This window comes from Calidris pugnax, unplaced genomic scaffold (assembly GCF_001431845.1).
Source record: "Calidris pugnax isolate Ruff unplaced genomic scaffold, ASM143184v1 scaffold188, whole genome shotgun sequence".
NCBI lineage: Eukaryota > Metazoa > Chordata > Aves > Charadriiformes > Scolopacidae > Calidris > Calidris pugnax.
This window is the reverse complement of record NW_015091257.1, coordinates 12,365,059-12,388,031: the sequence shown is the minus strand read 5'-3', so window position 1 is coordinate 12,388,031 and position 22,973 is coordinate 12,365,059. Positions and strand designations below refer to the sequence as shown.

At 43.1% G+C, this 22,973-nt stretch overlaps 1 protein-coding gene across 4 annotated transcripts; it reads left to right on the top strand.

Annotated features, from left to right (window-relative positions):
- Positions 1 to 250: 250 nt before the first annotated feature.
- Positions 251 to 20,050, top strand: ASB9 (ankyrin repeat and SOCS box containing 9). Of its 4 annotated transcripts, XM_014960434.1 has the most exons (9): positions 257 to 620; positions 9,333 to 9,395; positions 10,694 to 10,773; positions 12,062 to 12,169; positions 13,061 to 13,211; positions 13,754 to 13,888; positions 15,254 to 15,445; positions 18,427 to 18,593; positions 19,813 to 20,050. In XM_014960434.1, exons 2-8 carry the CDS (start codon positions 9,380 to 9,382, stop codon positions 18,549 to 18,551), a joined length of 807 nt encoding a protein of 268 aa, XP_014815920.1. In that variant the 5' UTR covers positions 257 to 620; positions 9,333 to 9,379; the 3' UTR covers positions 18,552 to 18,593; positions 19,813 to 20,050. The 4 variants fall into 4 exon arrangements, with proteins under 4 accessions (XP_014815918.1, XP_014815922.1, XP_014815920.1 ...); XM_014960432.1 differs by lacking the exons at positions 9,333 to 9,395; positions 10,694 to 10,773 and adding an exon at positions 7,831 to 7,910 and having other exon boundaries at positions 251 to 620; XM_014960433.1 differs by lacking the exon at positions 9,333 to 9,395.
- The last annotated feature ends 2,923 nt before the right edge of the window (positions 20,051 to 22,973 follow it).

The following is a 22,973-nucleotide window of genomic DNA, read 5'->3' as shown; positions in this document are numbered from 1 at the left end:
GTGGCCAACTTGCCAGCAAACAACTTGCTGGGGAGCGGTGCTGATCCGCGCCCGCTCCTATCTCTGCGGGTTTTCTTTGCAAAATCCCCTGCAGGCAGAGTTTGCTCAACGAGTTGAACTGGCTCTTTCTGTCTCGGGGTTTTTTTTTTTGGATTTTTTTTTTTTTTTTTGGCAAACTCAGAATTTCCTTCCTGATAAAAAACGGATGGCGGGCGCCCCGATTGGGTGCCGTGTTGGGGAGGATGTGACATCAGGCACATCTCTCGCTTCGCTGGATCGCTGGCTGCCTCCCAGGGCAGCCGGGGAGCTGCTTCGTTAAATCCCAACCCAGGTACTCGAGTTTCTGCACAAAGCGCTGCCTGCACCACCACGTCCCCGGTCTGCTGCAAGGTCTGTTCGCCTTGTGCGTGCAGAGTCTGCTTAATAAATTACTCCCACTGCCGGGGGCTCACCGGGGACGATGGAATTTGAACTCTCGAGACCAACCGCTAAGTGAAAAAACAGAAATTGGACAGACGGGGCTGAGATGGATGAGGAGGAGACAAGTCAAAACGCCAGCAAATTGCAAGGAGCCGGAGACCAGGCATCTGCAACGTCTCTATCAAACCCGCTGATGAGGGGTAAGTAACGCTCCTGCCTCGCCACAAGCCTTTGCCTCTGCCAGCAGCTGCAAAGGGCAGGGTCAGACTACGGTGGTGTGCTTCTCCTGATGTCCCCCTACCAGGGCAGGTCTGCGCTCAGTCCCCATGCACAACGTCCCCATGCCCTCACACTCCAGAAGGGGTTTTAATAAGCTATTCTTATTTAATACTGAATTTTTGGGGTCTTTTTTTTGGTGTTTCACAGAAAAGAGTGTCCGATTCTGTACTGCAGTTTGTACAAGCAGAAACAAATGCAGTATCTGAACCACAGCACGCTGAAGTAGAAGTTGCAATGTGGCATGTTTGATTTAGATTAGTGCCAGCTGGAAACTCAGCACTGGCTCAGTTCCTCTTTTCTTTCTTTTCCTTTCCTTCCTCCTTCTTTTCCTGCTTTTCTATGTCTTTTTCTTTAACTTTTTCTTCTTCTTTTTCCTTCTTTTTCTTCTTCTTTTCCTACTTCTTCTTTTTCTTCCTTTTTTTGTCTTCTTGTCTTCTTTTTCTTATTTTTTTTCCTTTCTTCTTTTTCTTCTTCTTTTCTTTTTCTTCTTCCTGTTATTCTTCTAGTTCTTCTTCTTCTTTTTCCCTTTTTCCTTCTTCCTTTTCTTTCAGATGAGCGGATCCAAGTGTTATTGCCCAGAATGAGCCACCAGCCCTAGTGGATTCTTCCACAATGGCCAGAGAGTTGTCGTCAGTTGTGCCCAACGCTGTTGTGGTCACCAGTGAACAGTTATTCAGACAAACAGCCTCACTCTGATCATTCCTCTGTTGTCTGGCCGAAAGCCATTGAAAATATGATGTGGTGACAAAAGACAAGTAGCTTAACTTCACATAACTGTTTAGCTGGACGTGTACCCTGTAGCTCTGTTTTCTGCGAAGTTACTCCTACGACATGGTGAGTGCAGAGGGAATGAGGTCAGTTGAGATTATGTGACTTTACACTGTCCTCACACCTTTTTTGGGCTGTTCAGGATGCTTCCATTCATACCAAATATAAAATTAAGACCCTCAAGCCACAATGCAAAGACAAACAGTATATCTGCTGTGTTGTCTGCCTCTCCTCATGCGTGTCGTGTATGTACATCCAGACTCTGGGGTGGGATGGAAAGGATGGAGATGTTATTAACAGTATGAATGGAACGAGGTCCTCACTGGAGATGAGCTGCAGCAAAATGGAGGCTGGGAGGAGGGGAGCCCACGCACCACACTGCTGCACACAGATCATTCAGTCCTTTGGAATTCAGAGTTCAGTCCATTCCTCTCACGTATGCTTACTCTTTAGCAGAGTCAATAAGCTTTGCTGGCTACTTACAGCAGAAATGTATTTGGCTCAGGCTACTTGTATCACAAACTTTAGGGAAAAGCCTTAGAAAATGAAAAATACCATTTGCAATACTGTTATATATAATGCCATAGGCATGTATGTATGCAAGGGCATATCTCTGCCGAACGGATTTCAAAGCCCCCCTTGCGAGCTGCACCATGTATGACCACCACAGAAGGAAAACAGCCTGGGGACAAGCATGGAGTGTGCAACACCCTCCGTGTGGTCACAGGCTGGAAAAGGATGCTTTCAGCCATCACCACAAAAATTAGTGCTATTCTAGAAAGGTCCTGTGAATGCTCTGCTGTTCACAGGGTTTGCATGTTTGTGTGGTTATTGCTATAAGGCTCCCTCTGTATACACCACCCTGACAGAGTTCATGTGCCCAAGTGATGGCTGTGCAATCAAATATGACCAAAGATTTAATGTAACCTCTGGGCTAGCTGGGATTTTCAGTGGTGAAAAGGGAGCTAAGTGATCCAATGCCACTGAAAGTCAGTGCGGTTTTGGATGACTAGATGCTGAAGGTTCTGGGGCCTGACACAGCTTGCCTGTGGACTAACATGGGTAAATTTCAAATTTGGATAAATGGTCTTGTTCCTCTGTGAAAGAGCAGTTGTACATAATTTTGGCAACCAGAAATCCTTGCTGCTGTGATGGTACATGTGGTGAATAAAGTTGTGCCACCCACATGCACTGGCCTTGCTCCTTCATGGGCAGCTCTGGTGGGCAAGGTGTTTTGAGGACTTTCCTGAAAGTCCCTGTTTCAGGATTTTAAAAGTCCATGGCCACTGGACTTTGCTTAGGCTTTAATCAAAAGTCCATATATGGTATAAATACTGCTTGGTTATATTATTGACACCATGCCTCCTGTGCTGTGCGGAAGTGGGCATGAGACCCCAACACCCAGTGAACACTCCCTCCTTGACCAGGCGAGAAACACAAGTTCCAGCCTGGAGCAGGCAGAAAACTTAGTGGTTTACCAGAGGGTGATGCCCTGGGAACAGGAACTGGGGAAATTTGCCTTCCCCTGCAGGGAGGTTGCCCCGCTGGCATTGCTTCAGGGTGGAGGTGTTTGCTGCAGAGAGAGCTAGGGCAGGCGAGGTGGCAGCTTGGGGCCATACTGTTTATGGCAGCAGATTCGAAAGTATGCTGTGGTAATTAGTCATCAGGCAGGCCTTTAAACCCCTTCTTCCCAATGTATCCAAGGCTGGTGTGAAGCTACCATAGGCCTCCACTTCTAAAGACTCCACAGACTAAAAGCCTCGGTTCTTCTCAGTACAGAATTCCCAACTGTGTTATGACGTGTTGGCACATACCTCTTCTTATTTTCTCCTCACATTTATTTTTGATGCTTATGTGGTCAATCTTTTAATTTTATGTTAAGACTTAGCAAAAATACAAGCTAATGGCCAATTCATAGGTGACTGTGGTCTAGTTTGGCTCTTTTTTAGAGTCTCAGTAGAAATCTGCCTTTTCTCCAGAGAACACTGAATGGACAAATTCTGCACATGGATGTGATGGCATGACTGTGCACCTCCCTCTTTGTTACCAGAATGCTGACACAATGATATAACAACTTGGTAGTTTGCACAAAACCCCGCCTGTATTTGTGTGGCTAAAAAAAAATCAAGCTGCAGCTCAGAAAACTTGTTCCTCAATCTAGATTTTTAGAATTACTATAAACATGTTTTCCGTGCAACTCATGTAGATTGGGCAATGGCATTGGTTTCTAAATGGGTAAATCAAAAGCTTTTTACAGAGCCTGGATACACAACCAATGGTAACACAGGCAGGATCAACAAGAACAACAGCATGGTCAGATAATCATCGTTTGACACACATCACTTGAAGCAGAGCTGTCTAGTCAATTAATAATACTGTGCTTTAATAATTGTAGTATAGTTTGGTTATTCTTATGAGACCAGAATCACAGCTTCTGGAAATGGCTGTCTATTTGCTAAAGCCAAAGGATGACTTTGTGTTTGTTGTGGTGCAGGTTTACCTACCAAGTCTGCATAGTCTCAGTCACGAAGCAAGGCTGTCTAGTCAATTAATAATACTGTGCTTTAATAATTGTAGTATAGTTTGGTTATTCTTACGAGACCAGAATCACAGCTTCTGGAAATGGCTGTCCATTTGCTAAAGCCAAAGGATGTTTGTGAACTTCGTGTTTGTTGTGGGACAAGGTCCGTAGAATGTAGAAGGAGGTGGGCAGAGCTCAAATGATGCCAATAACAAAGAATACAATTTTCTTTAAAAACGAATTGATGTACATTATCCAGATTTCCTTAGTTCATTCCTCTTTTCATTTCACGTACTCGGTGCTGCCCGTAAAGCTATATTGGGGTTACATCTCTTCCATCCTTTGGCCTTCTAATTTTGAAGCTTCTCCAAATTTGAATCACATCTTAGTTGATGAATCTTTCTGTGCCTGTGAAGGTTGTGTTGATTCTCAGTTTCTCATTTTTTTCCTTTTGACTTTCATAGTTTAAGTAATACAAGACTGGAAAAGATCACTTGGCTGATGGAGTTTCCCATCTTGTTAGCTATTTCTATACTGCTAAATAAAAGAAATTGGGACTATTTCTGTCTTTGAGATCAAAGGGTGCAGACTTATTTGCCTTCACGCCTTCATCTGCTTAAAGCTTAGTGCTGAATTATCCTCCTGCCTTTCTTTACTTGGCAGTGCAGGTTTACCTACCAAGTCTGCATAATCTCAGTCAGAGATAGCAGTGGAATAGATAGCAGGTTTCAAAGGGTCCACCAAACACCTAGTCCATAAACCATGGTCAGTAGATCACTTAACACCTTCCCAGTTCCCTGGCAATAAACTTATGATCTAAAGGAAAAGACCCAAAGCCACAGCTATAACAAATACATGCCAAGAGGAGCAGAAGGCACCGAGCTTTCACCCTGGGGAGACTGCAGGAAAGAGATTGTGCCCCGCGCCCCAGGGCTGATGGTCCCTCCCAGCCTGTTCTCCAAGATATCTGTCTTTCAGCCTTCAAGGCTGATAGCCATTTTAACTGCACTTACGAGCAAAATATACTGACCAGGTAACAGAAGCTCCAGCCACCAGGTCCGAGTCCTGTCTCCAGTGAACACAAAATAAACTTCATTTCTGGCCCCAAAGGGTGACCAGTAATAAACCAACGAATTACCTGCTATTTTATACAAGCCCTCCCCATTTCCCTTCCCCTAAACAATTAGCAGTCATAACCAGAGACAGGGAAATGGGGAGAAATAGTGAAAATCCTGAATCAGCTGCTTGTTCAATCATCCCTGATAAGATCCCTGTTCCTAAGGGCCTTGGTCCACTCATAGCTCAACTTTCTCCAAACTTGAAACTCAGCCTGAGGTTATTTCCAGGACATCACTGGGATTTTTCTGTGAGACAGGAGAAGGCTGGAGCACAGTTAGGGAAGGATTCTCACAAAAGAAGGTGAAGTCTTGATTTTTCTGCTAGATTTTTTTTAATTACTTCATTCAAACAAGAACTATCACAGGGACCACTTAGGTTCCCTCTTGTGATGTGTCTGTGCTACCAATTTGACTAGCTGCTTGTTAGAGACCCACATTTTTGATGTCCAAGAAGGGAAACATTAAAATTCACCTGAGTTGAGTCCATCAATGAGTCTTTGTTCAGAGACAGTAAAATGCAATATGTACATATCTGCAAAAGTGTGCTATGGAAAGGAGCATTGTGATGGACATGAAGTGGCTCAAAAAATTGTGTGCAGAAATATCCTTTCGCCTATATGAATATCTCTAGACAAATATACTGCAGAGTTATGAAAGAGTTTTGCAAGAATGACTATAAATCTATAGCAGACCTTTTGCAGCCACTGTGCTAGCAAAAATTCCCACCCCTGCCTAAAACAGTTGTGCAGGCAAAGATCTTTTGTGTGTAACAGACAACACATTTCAGATACCACCATCTTCAGGTCACAATTTACTCAGCACAGAATTTTTCAATCACAACACTGTTGTAAGTCTTGCTAGACTAGACCTTATCTCCTTGAAATTTGATGTCCTTTACTAAGCATGTTTGAAAGTGGAGAATAATAGCCCAACAGGGTGGGAGAAGGCTCACACAGTTGGTTATGACCCCATTGAAGCCCACCATGGCATAGCCAGAAGGGGCAGGGCATCAGCCATAAGGGGTTCAGCTCTCCTGTGGACATGCAACATACCTGAGAGAAGGTCTGTAGATCTTGCATAAGCCCTGTCATCATCAGCTAATCTGTAAACATTATTTTAAAGAATGATGGTGGTTTACTAGGTTTTGTTGCTGAAGAAAGAATTCTCACTGTTAAGCATCCTGTTCCACACACGTGATCTAGAATAGTCCCTGAGAACCTCAGCAACTCATCCAATTTGTCATTGGGGTTTTCTCTTCTGTTAGTGGTAGGAGAGTGGGACATCTCCAGAGAGCAGCAAAACGTGTTTCCAAAAGAAGCTGGGTGAAATACCCTCTGGAAATGCTTCTCTTCCTTTCCAGGAGGAACCTGAGCCACTGATGTAGACCAAACATGGGGTTTTGAGGCAATGAATGCTGAAGCAGGTAAATGTCTCCCAGAGGGATTAATGTTGTCAGCTGGCTCTGAGTCATAAAATCTGTAATACTGAAGATTCCCTTCTATTAATATTTGTATGTTCCTCACCACAAAAGGAGTTTGCTTCACTATATTAAAATAAAGAACAGATACAACAACTACAGCAGTCATTAGCATTAAGTATTTCCTCAGACCTTTATGTTACACAGCATAATTGAGGGAAAATAGGCTTGTCATGTAAAATACATTAAATAATGCTTTTGCTTAGCAAAAAGATCTTTCAGAAAAGCACTCTACATGACTTGAGAGGTTTGGCACCAAAGTTAACCCTAAAAATTCCCTCCCATACCTCCTTGATCCAGCCTGAGCTATGCTGACTCATTTCCATACCATTTGTCATGTGGTCTTTTTATGAACATCAGACTTTATGTACCAAGATTACTTGAGAACATTAACTGAAATTCAGTTTCTGACATGGACCTTTTGTGCTGCCTCAGCTGTCTGGCAAGGTGACTTGAAGTCAATCTTTCACATAAGACCTTATAAGAGCAAATATGAATCTGGTTGCTTTATATGGACATTTAAAATATCAGTGCATTTATCATAGTAGTGGGACGGTTTATGACCTAATTCACCCCTCACAGGCTGGGTCTGTGTCCTCACTGCCATGCAGCATACATCCTGTCCCATGACCTCAGCTGTCCCTACAAGCTGAGGTAGACCCTTCCTTTGAGCTTCCCTCCATACATGCCGTAACTCACTTTGTGGTGTCAGTGACACAGAATATAGCTATTACTAAAAATGCACTGCTGCACACACCAAACACTAAAAACTGAGAGGCAAAATCAACAGACTTATCTCCTTGTACTTTGGTACCTTCTCTTTATTAGGTATTGTTGACTTTAGCCCATCTCTGAGCAGGGGTAAATGACTGAGCAGCCATTCCCTCTTCAAAATGTAGTCCTGCACTAATTGGTAAAGTGTAATGAGCTTGTGAAAATAAAAGCACTGGCAACAATTCGAAGTGAGGGACAAGCTCAGTCAGAGCAAGGTGATGTTCTGCAAATTTTTCTCTCATCTTCTGAAGGAGAGCACAGATGCTCGGCGCCAACATGGGATGAGTTAAAAACACACCCAGGGAGAAGCCGTTCTCTTGTCTCGCTCCTTCCTGGCAGCTGCTCCAAGGAAAGCTTGGCAGCTCATGTAATAAATTAGAAAGGTTTACTGGGGTCATACAGCTAAAGTAAAAAACACTGATGAAACAGTCCAGGGAGTTGTTAGCATTTTTCCTGTCTTTCTCTTTATACAGATTTTGTTTCAGACTGGTCTCCTTTACATGATGCCTCTATCCATGGGCGTCTGCTTACTCTGAAGAAACTCATCAAACAGGTACCTCTCAGCTGGGCTGATAGGGTCTCTGCTGGGTTTGTTCAGGTGTTGAATGCAGTCTGTGCTTTACTGTGAAACTTTTAGGGTAAGGAAAAGAAAACCATGAAAAAATAGACCATGTTGACCAGAATGCAGTGAAATCTGCATGTAACATTTTTTTTTTTTATTTTTATTTTTCTACAAGCAGTTCCTATACAAGCGCAAGCTCTGGGTGCTGAGCTGGTGATGTATCAAAATACCCTGGGTTATATTTTACTTTAAGTCTGGACCCAGGCCTCTGGGATCTCTGTGTGGCTGGGGGATTCATTCTGCAGCTCCCTGTGAGCAGTGTTTGGTGCTGTGGGTTGGGGGCAGTTCTGGACCCAGGCAAGGCTTCGGGTGAGTCTTCGATGCAGCCACCCACACAACTCTTTCTGAAGAGCCTGAGGGTACCTGGGGCCCCTGCTCTGGCTGCAGAAGGCATGGCTAGGGAGAAGCAATTTCTAAACCTCACTGCTCCATTTCTTAAAAATACTTGGATTTAGCCTTTGGAGGATTTTACAGAAAGGGAAGGATTATTGGAAAACTGGAAACTCCTTGAGCTTAACCTGTAGAACACCAAGATAGATAGAAACAAGAGATCCTGTAGAATCAAACTAATGGTTTCTAATGCAGGCGCTGGCTTTCCTTCAAAGGAAATGCCATGCTCTGACCAAAGGCCAGAAAACACCTCAAAAGCATTTCAGGACTTGATCCAGTCAAACAACTGCAGACTTAGCAGGCAGGAGGTCAGAATGCTTGAGCAATGATGTAAAACGGTAGCAGTCACGATCCTGCCAAGAACTCTGAGAGCAATTTTTAATACTTTTTTTCTTATTTCAGAGTTTGTTATTCACGGTGAGGCAGAAATAAATTTATGCTCAGTTCCTAAAAGGATATCTGTATTGTCCCATAGGACAGATCACTGCCTACAGCTTTCTGCAGCAATTAGCAGTGTGTAGAAGGCATGACCTCTGGTATGCTGTGCCAGTACCCACTCCAGCCAAAGCACCACAGCCTCTTTCTCTGCTTACCTATTGAGATGAGCAACTCCAGACAGTTGCAGACGGTGTGGTTACATAAAGCTTTAAAGACCTGAGAGAAGGTCTGTAGATCTTGCATAAACCCTGTCATCATCAGCTAATCTGTAAACGTTATTTTAAAGAATGATGGTGGCTTACTAGGTTTTGTTGCTGAAGGAAGAATTCTCACTGTCAAGCATCCTATTCCACACACGTGATCTAGAGTAGTCCCTGAGAACCTCAGCAACTCATCCAATTTGTCATTGGGGTTTTCTCTGCTGTTAGTGGTAGGAGAGTGGGGACATCTCCAGAGAGCAGCAAAGCGTGTTTCCAAAAGAAGCTGGGTGAAATACCCTCTGGAAATGCTTCTCTTCCTTTCCAGGAGGAACCTGAGCCATTGATGTAGACCAAACATGGGGTTTTGAGGCAATGAATGCTGAAGCAGGTAAATGTCTCCCAGAGGGATTAATGTTGTCAGCTGGCTCTGAGCCATAAAATCTGTAATACTGAAGATTCCCTTCTATTAATATTTGTATGTTCCTCACAAAAGGAGTTTGCTTCACTATATTAAAATAAAGAACAGATACAACAACTACAGCAGTCATTAGCATTAAGTATTTCCTCAGACCTTTATGTTACACAGCATAATTGAGGGAAAATAGGCTTGTCATGTAAAATACATTAAATAATGCTTTTGCTTAGCAAAAAGATCTTTCAGAAAAGCACTCTACATGACTTGAGAGGTTTGGCACCAAAGTTAACCCTAAAAATTCCCTCCCATACCTCCTTGATCCAGCCTGAGCTATGCTGACTCATTTCCATACCATTTGTCATGTGGTCTTTTTATGAACATCAGACTTTATGTACCAAGATTACTTGAGAACATTAACTGAAATTCAGTTTCTGACATGGACCTTTTGTGCTGCCTCAGCTGTCTGGCAAGGTGACTTGAAGTCAATCTTTCACATAAGACCTTATAAGAGCAAATATGAATATGGTTGCTTTATATGGACACTTAAAATATCAGTGCATTTATCATAGTAGTGGGACAGTTTATGACCTAACTCACCCCTCACAGGCTGGGTCTGTGTCCTCACTGCCATGCAGCATACATCCTGTCCCATGACCTCAGCTGTCCCTACAAGCTGAGGTAGACCCTTCCTTTGAGCTTCCCTCCATACATGCCGTAACTCACTTTGTGGTGTCAGTGACACAGAATATAGCTATTACTAAAAATGCACTGCTGCACACACCAAACACTAAAAACCGAGAGGCAAAATCAACAGACTTATCTCCTTGTACTTTGGTACCTTCTCTTTATTAGGTATTGTTGACTTTAGCCCATCTCTGAGCAGGGGTAAATGACTGAGCAGCCATTCCCTCTTCAAAATGTAGTCCTGCACTAATTGGTAAAGTGTAATGAGCTTGTGAAAATAAAAGCACTGGCAACAATTCGAAGTGAGGGACAAGCTCAGTCAGAGCAAGGTGATGTTCTGCAAATTTTTCTCTCATCTTCTGAAGGAGAGCACAGATGCTCGGCGCCAACATGGGATGAGTTAAAAACACACCCAGGGAGAAGCCGTTCTCTTGTCTCGCTCCTTCCTGGCAGCTGCTCCAAGGAAAGCTTGGCAGCTCATGTAATAAATTAGAAAGGTTTACTGGGGTCATACAGCTAAAGTAAAAAACACTGATGAAACAGTCCAGGGAGTTGTTAGCATTTTTCCTGTCTTTCTCTTTATACAGATTTTGTTTCAGACTGGTCTCCTTTACATGATGCCTCTATCCATGGGCGTCTGCTTACTCTGAAGAAACTCATCAAACAGGTACCTCTCAGCTGGGCTGATAGGGTCTCTGCTGGGTTTGTTCAGGTGTTGAATGCAGTCTGTGCTTTACTGTGAAACTTTTAGGGTAAGGAAAAGAAAACCATGAAAAAATAGACCATGTTGACCAGAATGCAGTGAAATCTGCATGTAACATTTTTTTTTTTTATTTTTATTTTTCTACAAGCAGTTCCTATACAAGCGCAAGCTCTGGGTGCTGAGCTGGTGATGTATCAAAATACCCTGGGTTATATTTTACTTTAAGTCTGGACCCAGGCCTCTGGGATCTCTGTGTGGCTGGGGGATTCATTCTGCAGCTCCCTGTGAGCAGTGTTTGGTGCTGTGGGTTGGGGGCAGTTCTGGACCCAGGCAAGGCTTCGGGTGAGTCTTCGATGCAGCCACCCACACAACTCTTTCTGAAGAGCCTGAGGGTACCTGGGGCCCCTGCTCTGGCTGCAGAAGGCATGGCTAGGGAGAAGCAATTTCTAAACCTCACTGCTCCATTTCTTAAAAATACTTGGATTTAGCCTTTGGAGGATTTTACAGAAAGGGAAGGATTATTGGAAAACTGGAAACTCCTTGAGCTTAACCTGTAGAACACCAAGACAGATAGAAACAAGAGATCCTGTAGAATCAAACTAATGGTTTCTAATGCAGGCGCTGGCTTTCCTTCAAAGGAAATGCCATGCTCTGACCAAAGGCCAGAAAACACCTCAAAAGCATTTCAGGACTTGATCCAGTCAAACAACTGCAGACTTAGCAGGCAGGAGGTCAGAATGCTTGAGCAATGATGTAAAACGGTAGCAGTCACGATCCTGCCAAGAACTCTGAGAGCAATTTTTAATACTTTTTTTCTTATTTCAGAGTTTGTTATTCACGGTGAGGCAGAAATAAATTTATGCTCAGTTCCTAAAAGGATATCTGTATTGTCCCATTGGACAGATCACTGCCTACAGCTTTCTGCAGCAATTAGCAGTGTGTAGAAGGCATGACCTCTGGTATGCTGTGCCAGTACCCACTCCAGCCAAAGCACCACAGCCTCTTTCTCTGCTTACCTATTGAGATGAGCAACTCCAGACAGTTGCAGACGGTGTGGTTACATAAAGCTTTAAAGGTTGTAACAGAAAGGGTTTGGGATATTTTTTTTTGTTTGCATGGGGGTTTTGGTAGTTACGGTGTGGTTACATAAAGCTTTAAAGGTTGTAACAGAAAGGGTTTGGGATATTTTATTTTTGGTTTGTATGGGGGTTTTGGTAATCGGTTGTAATGATATTTTCTATTAATTCATCAGGGGAGTGATGTGAATCTTGTTACAGCAGACCAGGTGTCTCCTCTCCATGAAGCCTGCCTGGGGGGTCATGCCGCTTGTGCCAGTGTCCTATTAAAACATGGAGCTCAGGTGAGTGCATGATGGGCAGACCATTGTCTCCACTGTTAGTATGTTGTTTTATCACATTTATCACACCATGTCACAACAGCGTATCGCCATGACGTACACTCTGCACTTAGCCCCATTTAAAGTACCTATGTTATAAAATGCACTTCTTAACAAAGCAACAGTTATTATTGTTCTTTAGATGAAGGTGCAATGTTCTCATCATTTACTGAAAAAATAAGTGGAAGTTCATCCTTCAAAGGGTTTATAATCCTGCAACAGTTAAGGGTGCATTTTATTTTCTGGACATACTAATCCCATTGGTGTCAATATGCAGTGTCTTAAGTAGAGGTGAAGGACTGTTAGGATCAACTGATGATAAAATGAGAAGAAAATGGAAAAAAAAAAGGCAAGTACAATGGTGAAATGGGCCTGCCTCATGGCCTTTATTTTTTGAACTAATGTTAAAATTATAGTGAATAAGAAAATTAACTCACTATCTGTACATTGCCTTTCAGTTTAATTTTTTTTTTTAAAAAGGTGGGGCTGCACACTTCCAGCTAAAAACGGACTATTTCAGGACAGGGCAATGGGCAGGTGTGTTTCAGCTGAGATAACCAAAAATGGGCACACATTCAACTGAGTAACTTGGTAACTCCTGAGAGACCTCGGAGCAGCATTGGTTAGATATTTCTTTGCAAGGAAGAGAGACTTAAGGGCAATTTTAAAAAATATTTTTTCAATTATCTTTTTAATAAAAAATTGTAATCCTCAGAAGTCAGTTTTTGCAAGGAATTAAATAAAAAGTTTTGAGAATCATATTTTCTGTTGAGAAACTGGATAAATTTAATCTATTTTGAAGTACTGAGAAGAAGAACAAAAAGCCTGGTTGTGGTTTTTTTTTTTTTCCCCCAGGTGAATGGAGTTACTGTTGACTGGCACACTCCCTTGTTCAGTGCTTGTGTCAGTGGCAGCGTGGCTTGCTTGAATTTATTGCTGCAGCATGGAGCCAGCTTACACCCACCCTGTGACTTGGCATCCCCCATCCATGAAGCTGCTAAAAGAGGTAACCCCATGGGCTTCAGCACCCCTTTCCATGTTATTAGCAATGCATTGAGGTAGAAAAAAGAGAGAAAGAAGACGGTTTTCTTTATTTGGGTCGTGTGAAATACCTTCCCAGTTGGTCTCATTGTGAGTAGTGCAGTTCCTTCCACCTCAGGTGCTCACCAAGGGCAGCTCGGTTGGGCTCTCAGGGCCTCTGAGTTCATGTGGTCACTCCTGGAAGGGGTTGTGTTGTCCAAGTCAGTTGCCGACAATGTGGACATCTGAGAGAGTTGTCTGGCTATCTTCAGAAGCAGTGGAGGGAAACACAGCATGATTTGTCTCATCTTCTGTAGACATCTGAAATGAGTCAGATAAAATGCGAGGGCTTTAGCCTGTTTTGCTAACTGGCTTTCCAGGTTAGAAACACTGGAGTGAATGAAAGTATTACACTACCATCTCTTGACAAAACATTGAATCTTTGCCAAATTACACTACTGCAATAGGGAATTTGCTGAAAAAATGCCTGATCTCTGTGAGTTGACTCTTCCTTTAATCCCTTTTAAGGTCATGTGCAATGTGTCGAATTCCTTGCATCCCATGGGGTAAATATAGATCACAACATCAAGCATCTGGGTACTCCGCTTTATGTAGCTTGTGAGCATCAGCAAGTGAACTGTGCCAAGAAGTTACTTGAGTCAGGTAAAAAGAAAAATAATGGATGGTGTACTTTTGTTTCCTGCAACATCTATCTTTGGATTCCCCTTGCATCAAAAATTTAGAGAAGCTCCTGCTCTGGGACGAGGAGATGTTTTGCTCTTAATGGCAGCCCTGGGTTAAATGGGGTAGCAGGGTAACCAGGGTCTTCCTGACCCAGGAACCCAGCTTTACAGCTCCCAACAAAATGATGGGTGGTCCTGGATTTCACATGTCTGGTGGTGCCTGGAACAAACACCATCTTTTCCAATGTCTGTGTGTGTGACTCCGCAGTTATTTGAAGTGAAAAAAATTCCTTTTTTACTTTTCTTCCCTCTTTAGCCAAAACAATTGACTTAACCATTTTTACACAGTATTTCTGCAAACATGTTTTTCTTCTCACTGAGTTCATAAAAAGATTGAAATTTTTCCAACACAGAAAAATGTTCAGCACTATATACTTTGCATCAAACAAACCTAGCTCTAAGTCTAAGCAGTTGGATAATTTTACAAGACCATTTCTTGTTATCTACTGTAGTGCAACTTTTCTAACCAAAGGGGCCATACAACATAAAGTAGCCACATAGTACAAAAATGATGGACCAAGAAAGTTGCTTTGGAAAAAACAGGCAAACATCATGTAGATCACCTTATGCCCTATTTAGCACAGTGATCTTTTTTTATATATATTTAAATACAAATTAATCTAAATATTAAATGTGAATATTATTTTCTGGTTTCTGCCATTTTCTTTTTTGCTGCCTTCTATGTACAAGAATGTGTACTATAAGCTCATGATAGTAGTTCAAATAGTTTTGAAAACTCTGCAAATAGTTTTGAATTAGTTTTGCAGCTCACCCTTCTTAGGGTGTTTTAGGAGCCATTACCCCAGGATAACAAATGAGGGAACACTCATATCTTCCTCTACCAATGACCTCTAGAACATTTCCATCCTCATTTTTCTTCCCCAACAGGTACTTTAGTATTTGGAAATCCCACTGGCTTAAGCCTCTGGTGCAGAACAGGCTGAAACCCTGCACGTGTTTTAAGGGAACAGTGCACTGGGATGGGCAGCAAAGATGGGCAGTAGGTGGAACCATGTCCTCCTTCAAGATATCCATGAGCTGTGCTGTGGATGAAGGACTTCCTCATGCACTATTCCTCTGGAATGATTTTCTTAGTCACAACTCTACTCCTCCTCAACCACTGTGAGTTGTGCAGGTGCAAGTTCTAGTACCAAGCCCCAGTGTAAGGAGATCCATTTCTAAATGCTACACCATTTACGGGTGTTTCGGAGAAATAGCAGCTAGTGCAGGAAGTGGACATAGGCTCCTGTATAGTCATTATTCTTTGTCATCTCTTGGTATTCAGGAGCAAATGTGAACAGAGGCAAGGGTCTGGACACTCCTCTGCACGCGGCTGCCAGGAATTGCAGTGCGGAGCTGGTGACGCTGCTGATTGACTTTGGAGCAGACATTTGGGTGAAGAACGCCGAAAACAAGAGGCCGATGGAGCTGGTGCCAGCCAGCAGCGCTGTGGGCCGACTCTTCCTGCAGAAAGAAGGTGCTCCTTAGCACTTCTTTTATTCATTCACTTGGGATTAGGTAGGGAAAAACGACACAAACTGCTGCAAAAGGCTGTGCTATTCCATGCTACAAGTGCTCCAAAACTGTCGATAACTAAGCTTACCTCCATTTGCTGACACATGGATGCTATGTTTTCTAGTGTCAGAATATAGTGGTGCACTAATAGGGATGACAACCATAACTCCTCTTCCAACCTCCAGGTTGTGAATCCACCTCACCAGGGAGTAATTGTATGGGGCTTGCAATATAATGCAAAATTAACTTTTGAGTGAAAAACCAAGCAAAACGCTCTGTAGAAATTAATGGTGGCTTTTTCTGATTGCATAAAGCACTGAAGTCAGTGGGAGTCTCTCAGTTCCCTTGTTACTGAGATGGGAGTAGACCCAGGAGTGTTATCTGGAGTGTGCTGACAAGCACAGGCAGAAAATCATCTCTGATGGGAGTTGAGGCTAACTGGTGAGCACTAGGACTGGGATCTTTGGTTATGTAGGATGCTGACGATCAGCTACATGCCAGATACTCATCTCAGAGTAAATGCAAAATTGCGAGCAGAAAGTTTTCAATGCATGTGATGCTGAAAAAAAAAAAGGTATATTGAAAGACTCTTCTTCTAGTTTTTTGCCCTTTAATTGCTGGGCCAAGTTCTTATGTAGGTGAAAAAAAGCATCTTTAAAATGAAAGACTTCTTATGCCAAGCTAAAGCTGGAATAAAAGTGATGAATCAGGCCCTGCTCAAAACAGTAACACAAAAATAATAGTGTGAAAACAGCTGTGCTGTGCATGTTATGTATGAGCAATGGATGTTTGTTTCCTAGCCTAATCTATGCTGCACAGAGCGGTGATCTTTTTGAACTCCAATCCCTGCTGTGTTGGATTCCTGACTCCTGTGGCACTCCATGTGTCCTGTTTATTTGAGATTAAAAAAAACATTTCAGGCACACCCTATGGAGCTGGCCCAAGAAGTGCTGCTCGAGCTCAGCTGACAGCTCAGGCAGTGAGGAACTCTTCTAAGTGAAATTCAGCAATTGAAATCAGAAAGGATAAATGCCTGAAGGGCATTTTGCAGCTGAATAGCGTTTGTCCAATGTTCTCTAACGTGCCCTTCTCCAAGATGGGCAGCTGATTTCTAACTTGGTTGGCCAGCTGAACAGTTGCAACCAGGGAGAGTGGTGCAAACGTTATCCCTCTGGTTTCATGCAGAGGTTTGGCAATGTGCTGCAGGGATCAGAGTCGCCCTACCAGCCCTACAGCACCTCAGCACCAGCATGGCCAAGCTACTGCTCTCCTGCCCCACTCCCAGATGCTGGGGGGCAGCAGCCCCAGGCCCATGGCCAGTGCAGGTTGGAGGGAGCATGTTTTTTCACCAGGGATGAGTTGGTAAGTGCACCGACCCAGAGTTGCCATAGGATTAGCCTAGAGCAGGTATACTATGTGTGGTGGTTGCCCTTCCCAGAACTTCACGATGCTACTGGACCATTGCATACCCTCCTTGCGTTGCGGGGATAGTCCTATGTGCGGATGGGAGAATTAGCTGATGATCCAGAAATGCACAGTGTATTTGAAGAGTATGCTTGCCCTTGCTAAATATTTGCAGTGTAGGGACATTGATTGTGTTTTGAGAAAACTTTAGTTTTTTCTTTTTCAGTGGAAGCTTTTCTAGATGAGATGTTACAGGCAGGGCACTCATCTGTGGGTTCAGAATGGCCAAATGCACGTGCAGTGTGACACTGCAATAGCCAGTCTCACGTGCCCCGTATCAGCTTGGCTTGTCTTCTTGTACCCAAGCACAGGGCAACTCATCTGCTGACTCGTAGGAGGAGGGTGCAGCCCTTTGCACAGCCCTTTAAATAGTGCAGCATGTTCAGCCTTGCCGAGCTGCTGGAAACTTTGTGTCCTGCATGAGGAAAGACTTAAAAGCTGATTAAAGCTGCCACCTCACTTGCATTTTTCTGCAACCCCTGTTCCTTCCCACCACGCTGGACTCCTCCTCCACCACCACTAACATTTCAGTGCTCGGGTGCCCACTATCTCACTCACCCAGCACAGGCATGGTGGGTGGCACCCAAACTGTCCCCTCCCAGCTAACTTACCTTCTTCTCACTTTCTACAGTGTCTCTTCTTATCTCCTCCCAGCTTCCAGTGTCCAACTCCCATGTCCACACTTGCTGCTGCCCCCACTTCCCTGCCCTTCTTATCAGCCCCCCTGTGACCCTCCACGCTTGTCACCCCTGCGTGCTGCACACTGGGGCACAAATGACATGTTGGGTGGCTGAAAGTTGAAAGGTGCCACAGCTGAAAGCACCACATAAGGTCTACCTCTTTGTGAAAATGATAAGTCCCCCAAATAAGTGCGTAATGCCATTATACTCAAATAAAAGAAAAGGCACCATGGATTCTTCAGCAGGGCTTGTATTTATCAGCATGGGACCAGTTCATCTGGAAGGTTTAAATAAAAGATTATACAGTATTTCTTTTGCTATGTGTTTGTCACTATTATGAAATACACCTCAAGAAAGCAATGGATGGCAAACTTGAATTTCTCTAGGGGAGTGAGAGGAGGAAAGGACTTTGAAGGAAGCATCGATCACCTCTTTGCAGACAATGCGAGCTGTTTCACATTCATGCAGCTTAAAAAGGGGAAGAATGATGCTTCCAGTGTTAACACAGTGTAATCACAGAGAGTGACTAGTCTTGAACTGAAATGCAGGCAGGCTGATGTCCTTTGGTGGGCTCAGGTCCGGCTTTTCAGCGCTGAGCGTTCTGGGGTGTCTGCATGCCCGAGGTGGGTTGCAGGAGGTGGGGAGAGCTCTGCTCTGCTAGAGGTTCAAGTCAGATAAGAGCAAGGGTGGGGGACATTGCACAGCTGAGACAGGCAACGATGCTCAGCTGCCATTTCAGCTTTACTATCTCGGGATGATAAAGGCACATGTGTAACCTCTTCCCTGGCTCTTTCTCCAGGGCCGCTGTCCTTGATGCAGTTGTGCCGCCTGTGCATCAGGAGGTGCTTTGGACACAAGCAGCATCAAAAAATAACCGGACTTCTCCTCCCGGATGAGCTGAAACATTTCCTTCTTCACGTTTAAGCCTTTCATATTTCAAAATGGTGCCTTTAATAGCGCAGCAAGGTTTGTTGGGCAAAAGCTCTCTTCTCATCTACTGATTGTGTTGTCAATGCTTGCAATACTAATTTATGATAGTTGTTGCTCTCTAGTAAAGCCCTGGGTCCAAGAAGCACAGGACTGACCAACTCAGTTCTTGCTGCCACCGTCCCAGAAAACCTGACATTTGGAAAGGAACAATTCTGCATGGGGAAACTTGGAAATGTGACTTGAGACCCCCCTAGAAAGTTTAGAAAATGAGCATGGCATTGCAAAATAGATCTCTTGATCCTTTTCATCTTGGCACAGTTTTAGAGGGCTTGAGGTTGACAGCCCCTTACAAAGAAAACGGGTAACCCAGCCCAGCACTAACAGCACTTCACGTATATTTTAAGGATACTAAGGGTAGCTACACTTTCTCTGTAAGCAGCACTCGTGTGCCTGTCATCTGTGAGGGCTGTACCCACACCACGGGTAAGGAAAGGGACACCAATTGAACCTACTTGCAAAGCAAGTGAGGCCTCTGGCAGATGTTACTTATTTTCTAAGTATATCACACTGCAGATAGATGAGCACCAACCAACAATCATCTGCATTTAGGCCAGCGCCTGAAACACGCGTTTCTGCCACGGCAGCAAATACGTCACTGCTGATGGCAGCTCCCCACAGTGCAATAATATAGGGGAGAAAGTTTTTAATCATCCATTAAAATCACTCATTCTTGATGCTTTGAGACATAAGGGAGATACACTTCAGAACTACATATTTTTTCCTTGTAGCATATTATTTTTCAAGGACACAGGCTAACAGGCTATCAGTTGCAGGCATCGAGTGCTTTCCCTTTGTGTCCTGAAAATTAAGTGATATTTCCTAAGAATTTCTGAGCATGTATCAGAAAAACAACAGCTTCTATCCCCTTTCCCCACCCAAGAAAAGAGATCATCCTAAGACTGACATAATTTTTTTTCTTGGAGAGGTGTTACCTCATTCATACCCTTTTCCATGGGAGTGGTAATAATAACACCTCTAATGCAGGCTCATAAAATAAACAATGAAAATACTTAAAGTCCATTTCAAATTAAAAACATAATGGGTAATTTCTGCTCCCCTGCTCGGTTATGAACTGCTGGCTCAGCGTGTGTGTCTCTCAAACAAACCATGTGTGGTTCTGATTCCACCGAGGTCTGAAGAACACATATTTCCTCCAGCTAAACTTCAACAATGGGTGTTTTTCTTTCCCTCCCAGAAACACATCTTGCTGCCACAAACCAAAGTGTGGTTACAAACGCTCTGTGCTCTCCTGGGTGGTCCCCTGGGAATATCAGCTACCCGACACATACAGCAACAAGGATGCTGAAGCTCTGGCTCCTCTGCCTGCTGCCCTGTCCCCTCTCCAGCTCTGAACCATGGCTCATCTGCATTACCTCGGAGCAGCAGCTGTCTCCCCTACAGGGCTACCACCATGTCACCCCTGTGTCAGAGGGGTAGACCAAGTACTTCAGCGCTTTTGGAGATTCTTTTCTTCTTGACTTCACTGTGAAGACTCCTGCAAGAGTGGGCTTGGTGTGTGAAAACTGCAACGACATCGTTAACACCAGCAACGAGATGTACCAAGTCCTTATCTTTTAAGTGGAGAGACCAGCAGCTTTCAAATACACAAACTTGTTCTGCTCTTTACTGGTGTGCCAGTATGCCCCTGACAAGCCTTCCTTTCGCATATGGGAACCTTAAGAGGATGGATCAAATGCTGCCTGAATGCTCATATTTGATGTAAATTTCAATTCAAATCTTCAGCTGGACAACATGACTGCTGGCTATGGGTATCCAAGTATGATGGCTTGATTTTTTTTTTTTGTGCTGACCAAACAAAGCAAGAAAAGTTCTGTTTTGTGGGACATTAATTGTACCCTAAAAGGACAAAATGACAAACACAGTTAGAGCTGTAACTCCCCTCATTATAGAAACACCTAGAAATCTTCAATGATCTGACCCAATCTGTTACACATAATTTGAGCCATGTAAAATTCACTGGCTGATTTTAGATGCCTTCTATATTGTTTCCCTCCTGCTGGGGAAGGAAAATAGACAGCTGTCTTTATGCATGGAATAGAAAGAGGCATCTTGGACAGGTGGATCCTTCTAAAATCAGTGTCTTCGTTAAGCTGAACCTCCATTGAACAGGCAGGGAACAGACAACTAACCTAGTGCTTAGTTTAAGATTAAAAGATGAAGAACCTTAACTTTGATGACACATATGGGAGCTGAAGATCCAGCTTATTATATTTTAGATGATGAAACACCGTTTCTTTTCCTACTAGTTGTATTATTTAGTTTTAAGCATCTTATTTTGTAACTTCAGCCAATGGGTTTATAGGAGTAATGCTAAATACCAGAAGAAAATTACTCAAAGTGGTGAGTGTTGCTTCTATATTGCTTTTCTTCTGGAAATTTCATGGTGTGACTCTGTTTACTTGAATGCCTCTGATCAAGTGTAATTAGGATGAATTCTGTACGCTCAGCTTGTATCATTCCAGTATATTTGCTTATTTATTTTAATATAAATTGTGATCAACACTGGCAAATTACAGCTTTATGCATCAATACTTATCCAGTTATAAACTGTAAAAGTTGTACAAGATGCAAACTGAATAAGCTCATTATAAATGTTTTCTATATTTGAAACCATTCCAAATGTAATACAGGACTTGAAAGATTTTCAGGAATATATATTTGTCAGATTCCTTGCTATTATTTTGTTAGCGGTTTAATGGTAGTCAAGCCACAATTGTATAGGATAATTGCTCAAAAATAAATGGTTTATACTCTTTTATACTCTTTTTTGATTTTCATTATTTGTTTTATTGATAGCACTAATTTTGTGGATTGACTGATACTATGGAGTTTTGGACTGAACTCTAAGTGTTTGTGATGCTGCCTACAAGAAAATCTTGTATAGAACAATGCCTCTTAAAGATAAGACTAAGCTGCAAATACTGTGCAAGCCTTGCCTTTTGCTCATGTTTTAAGGTAGAGTTGGACTCATGAAGTTATTTTTCTACTCACTCAAGTGAAAAAGAGCCGATGGTGTCACAAAGTAGGAAAAGTTGTAAATTAGATGGTCACCATCTTCAGTTTGTTTTGTTTTGTTTTCTTTTGTTTTTTTTTTTAACTGATTTGCACCAGTTGGTTTCTCCTGTCTCCTCGGCAAGAGGCATGTGGTCTGTGTGCTTTTGTGTGTGCCTACACAATAGTGAGTTTACTGGCAGTGAGTGTGTGGAGATCCCTGTACAGCCAGAAGTCCAAGAGGCATCTGCCAGCATCCAACAGGTATGTTGAAGAGACGTGGGAGGGCAGTAATTCCCTCTCCATTAGCTGCATCTCTGGGTGTCTCTGCCCACGGAGATCAGTTGAAAGAGAGAGGGCAATGCCAGCAAATTGCTTTACAAGATGATGTTTCTGCTGGATACAGAGCTGCTTATGAAAACTGTGGAACTAAACAACCAACACCTCAAACAAAGAAAACAACTGATTTAAGCAAGAAATTTCTCATTTGATTTATCGAAAGATGTCTGACACAGCAAATCGTTGCAAAGTTCTTTTGGCTCTTCTGCAGTAGCTAGGTCGAATCAGCCACGTCCCAGGACTTGGTTCTTCACTCTGCAGTTGCATGCAAAGATCCACAGCTGCCCTGCCCATTTCTTGCCATTACATTTTTTTCTCTTAACTGGAAACCACAGACATCCTAGTCTAGTAAATGTGATATACAGCTTTGAAGCATATGCAGAGAATGTCCTTTTGCCTCTCCACTGCCATAAATTAATTTGATGATGACTAAGAAATACATAAATTTTACTTTACTAGCTGAGCAAGATGGGAGAGACCAGCTGCAAAATAGCAGATAGTGGTGCTAGAAGAGAGAAAAAAGAAGGTTTATATCCCTAAACATGGGATATACTTCACAAACCCATGTTCTTGAGAGCCACAGGCCCAGGACTTTATGCTCCTAAAGCCACTTTTCTCACTTAACACACGCATTGTATCTGTCAAAATGGAGACTGCCTTGCCTGTAGGCCCAGCCAGAACCCTGCTGGCTTTGGATAAAAATTCCTGAGAGTTATTTCTCTGCATAGTGAGTGATAATTTGTCATTCTTTGATACATTGCTCAGCTCACTGCTCCAAGGGATACTGATTTTCATGCGTACATTTGATGCAAAAGTGCTCTCCAGGATGCCCTGGGGAGGCCACTTTTCTTTAAAACGACAACAGTGAACTATTGCTGGGAAGAGAAATTTTTCAAATTCTCATATCCCCATTCAACAGAGTAACCCTTATTCCAGCTCTACCTGAGTGCTGGGGTAGCACACCTGGACAATACCTGGGTTGGTGCCACCATGCAACAAAATTTT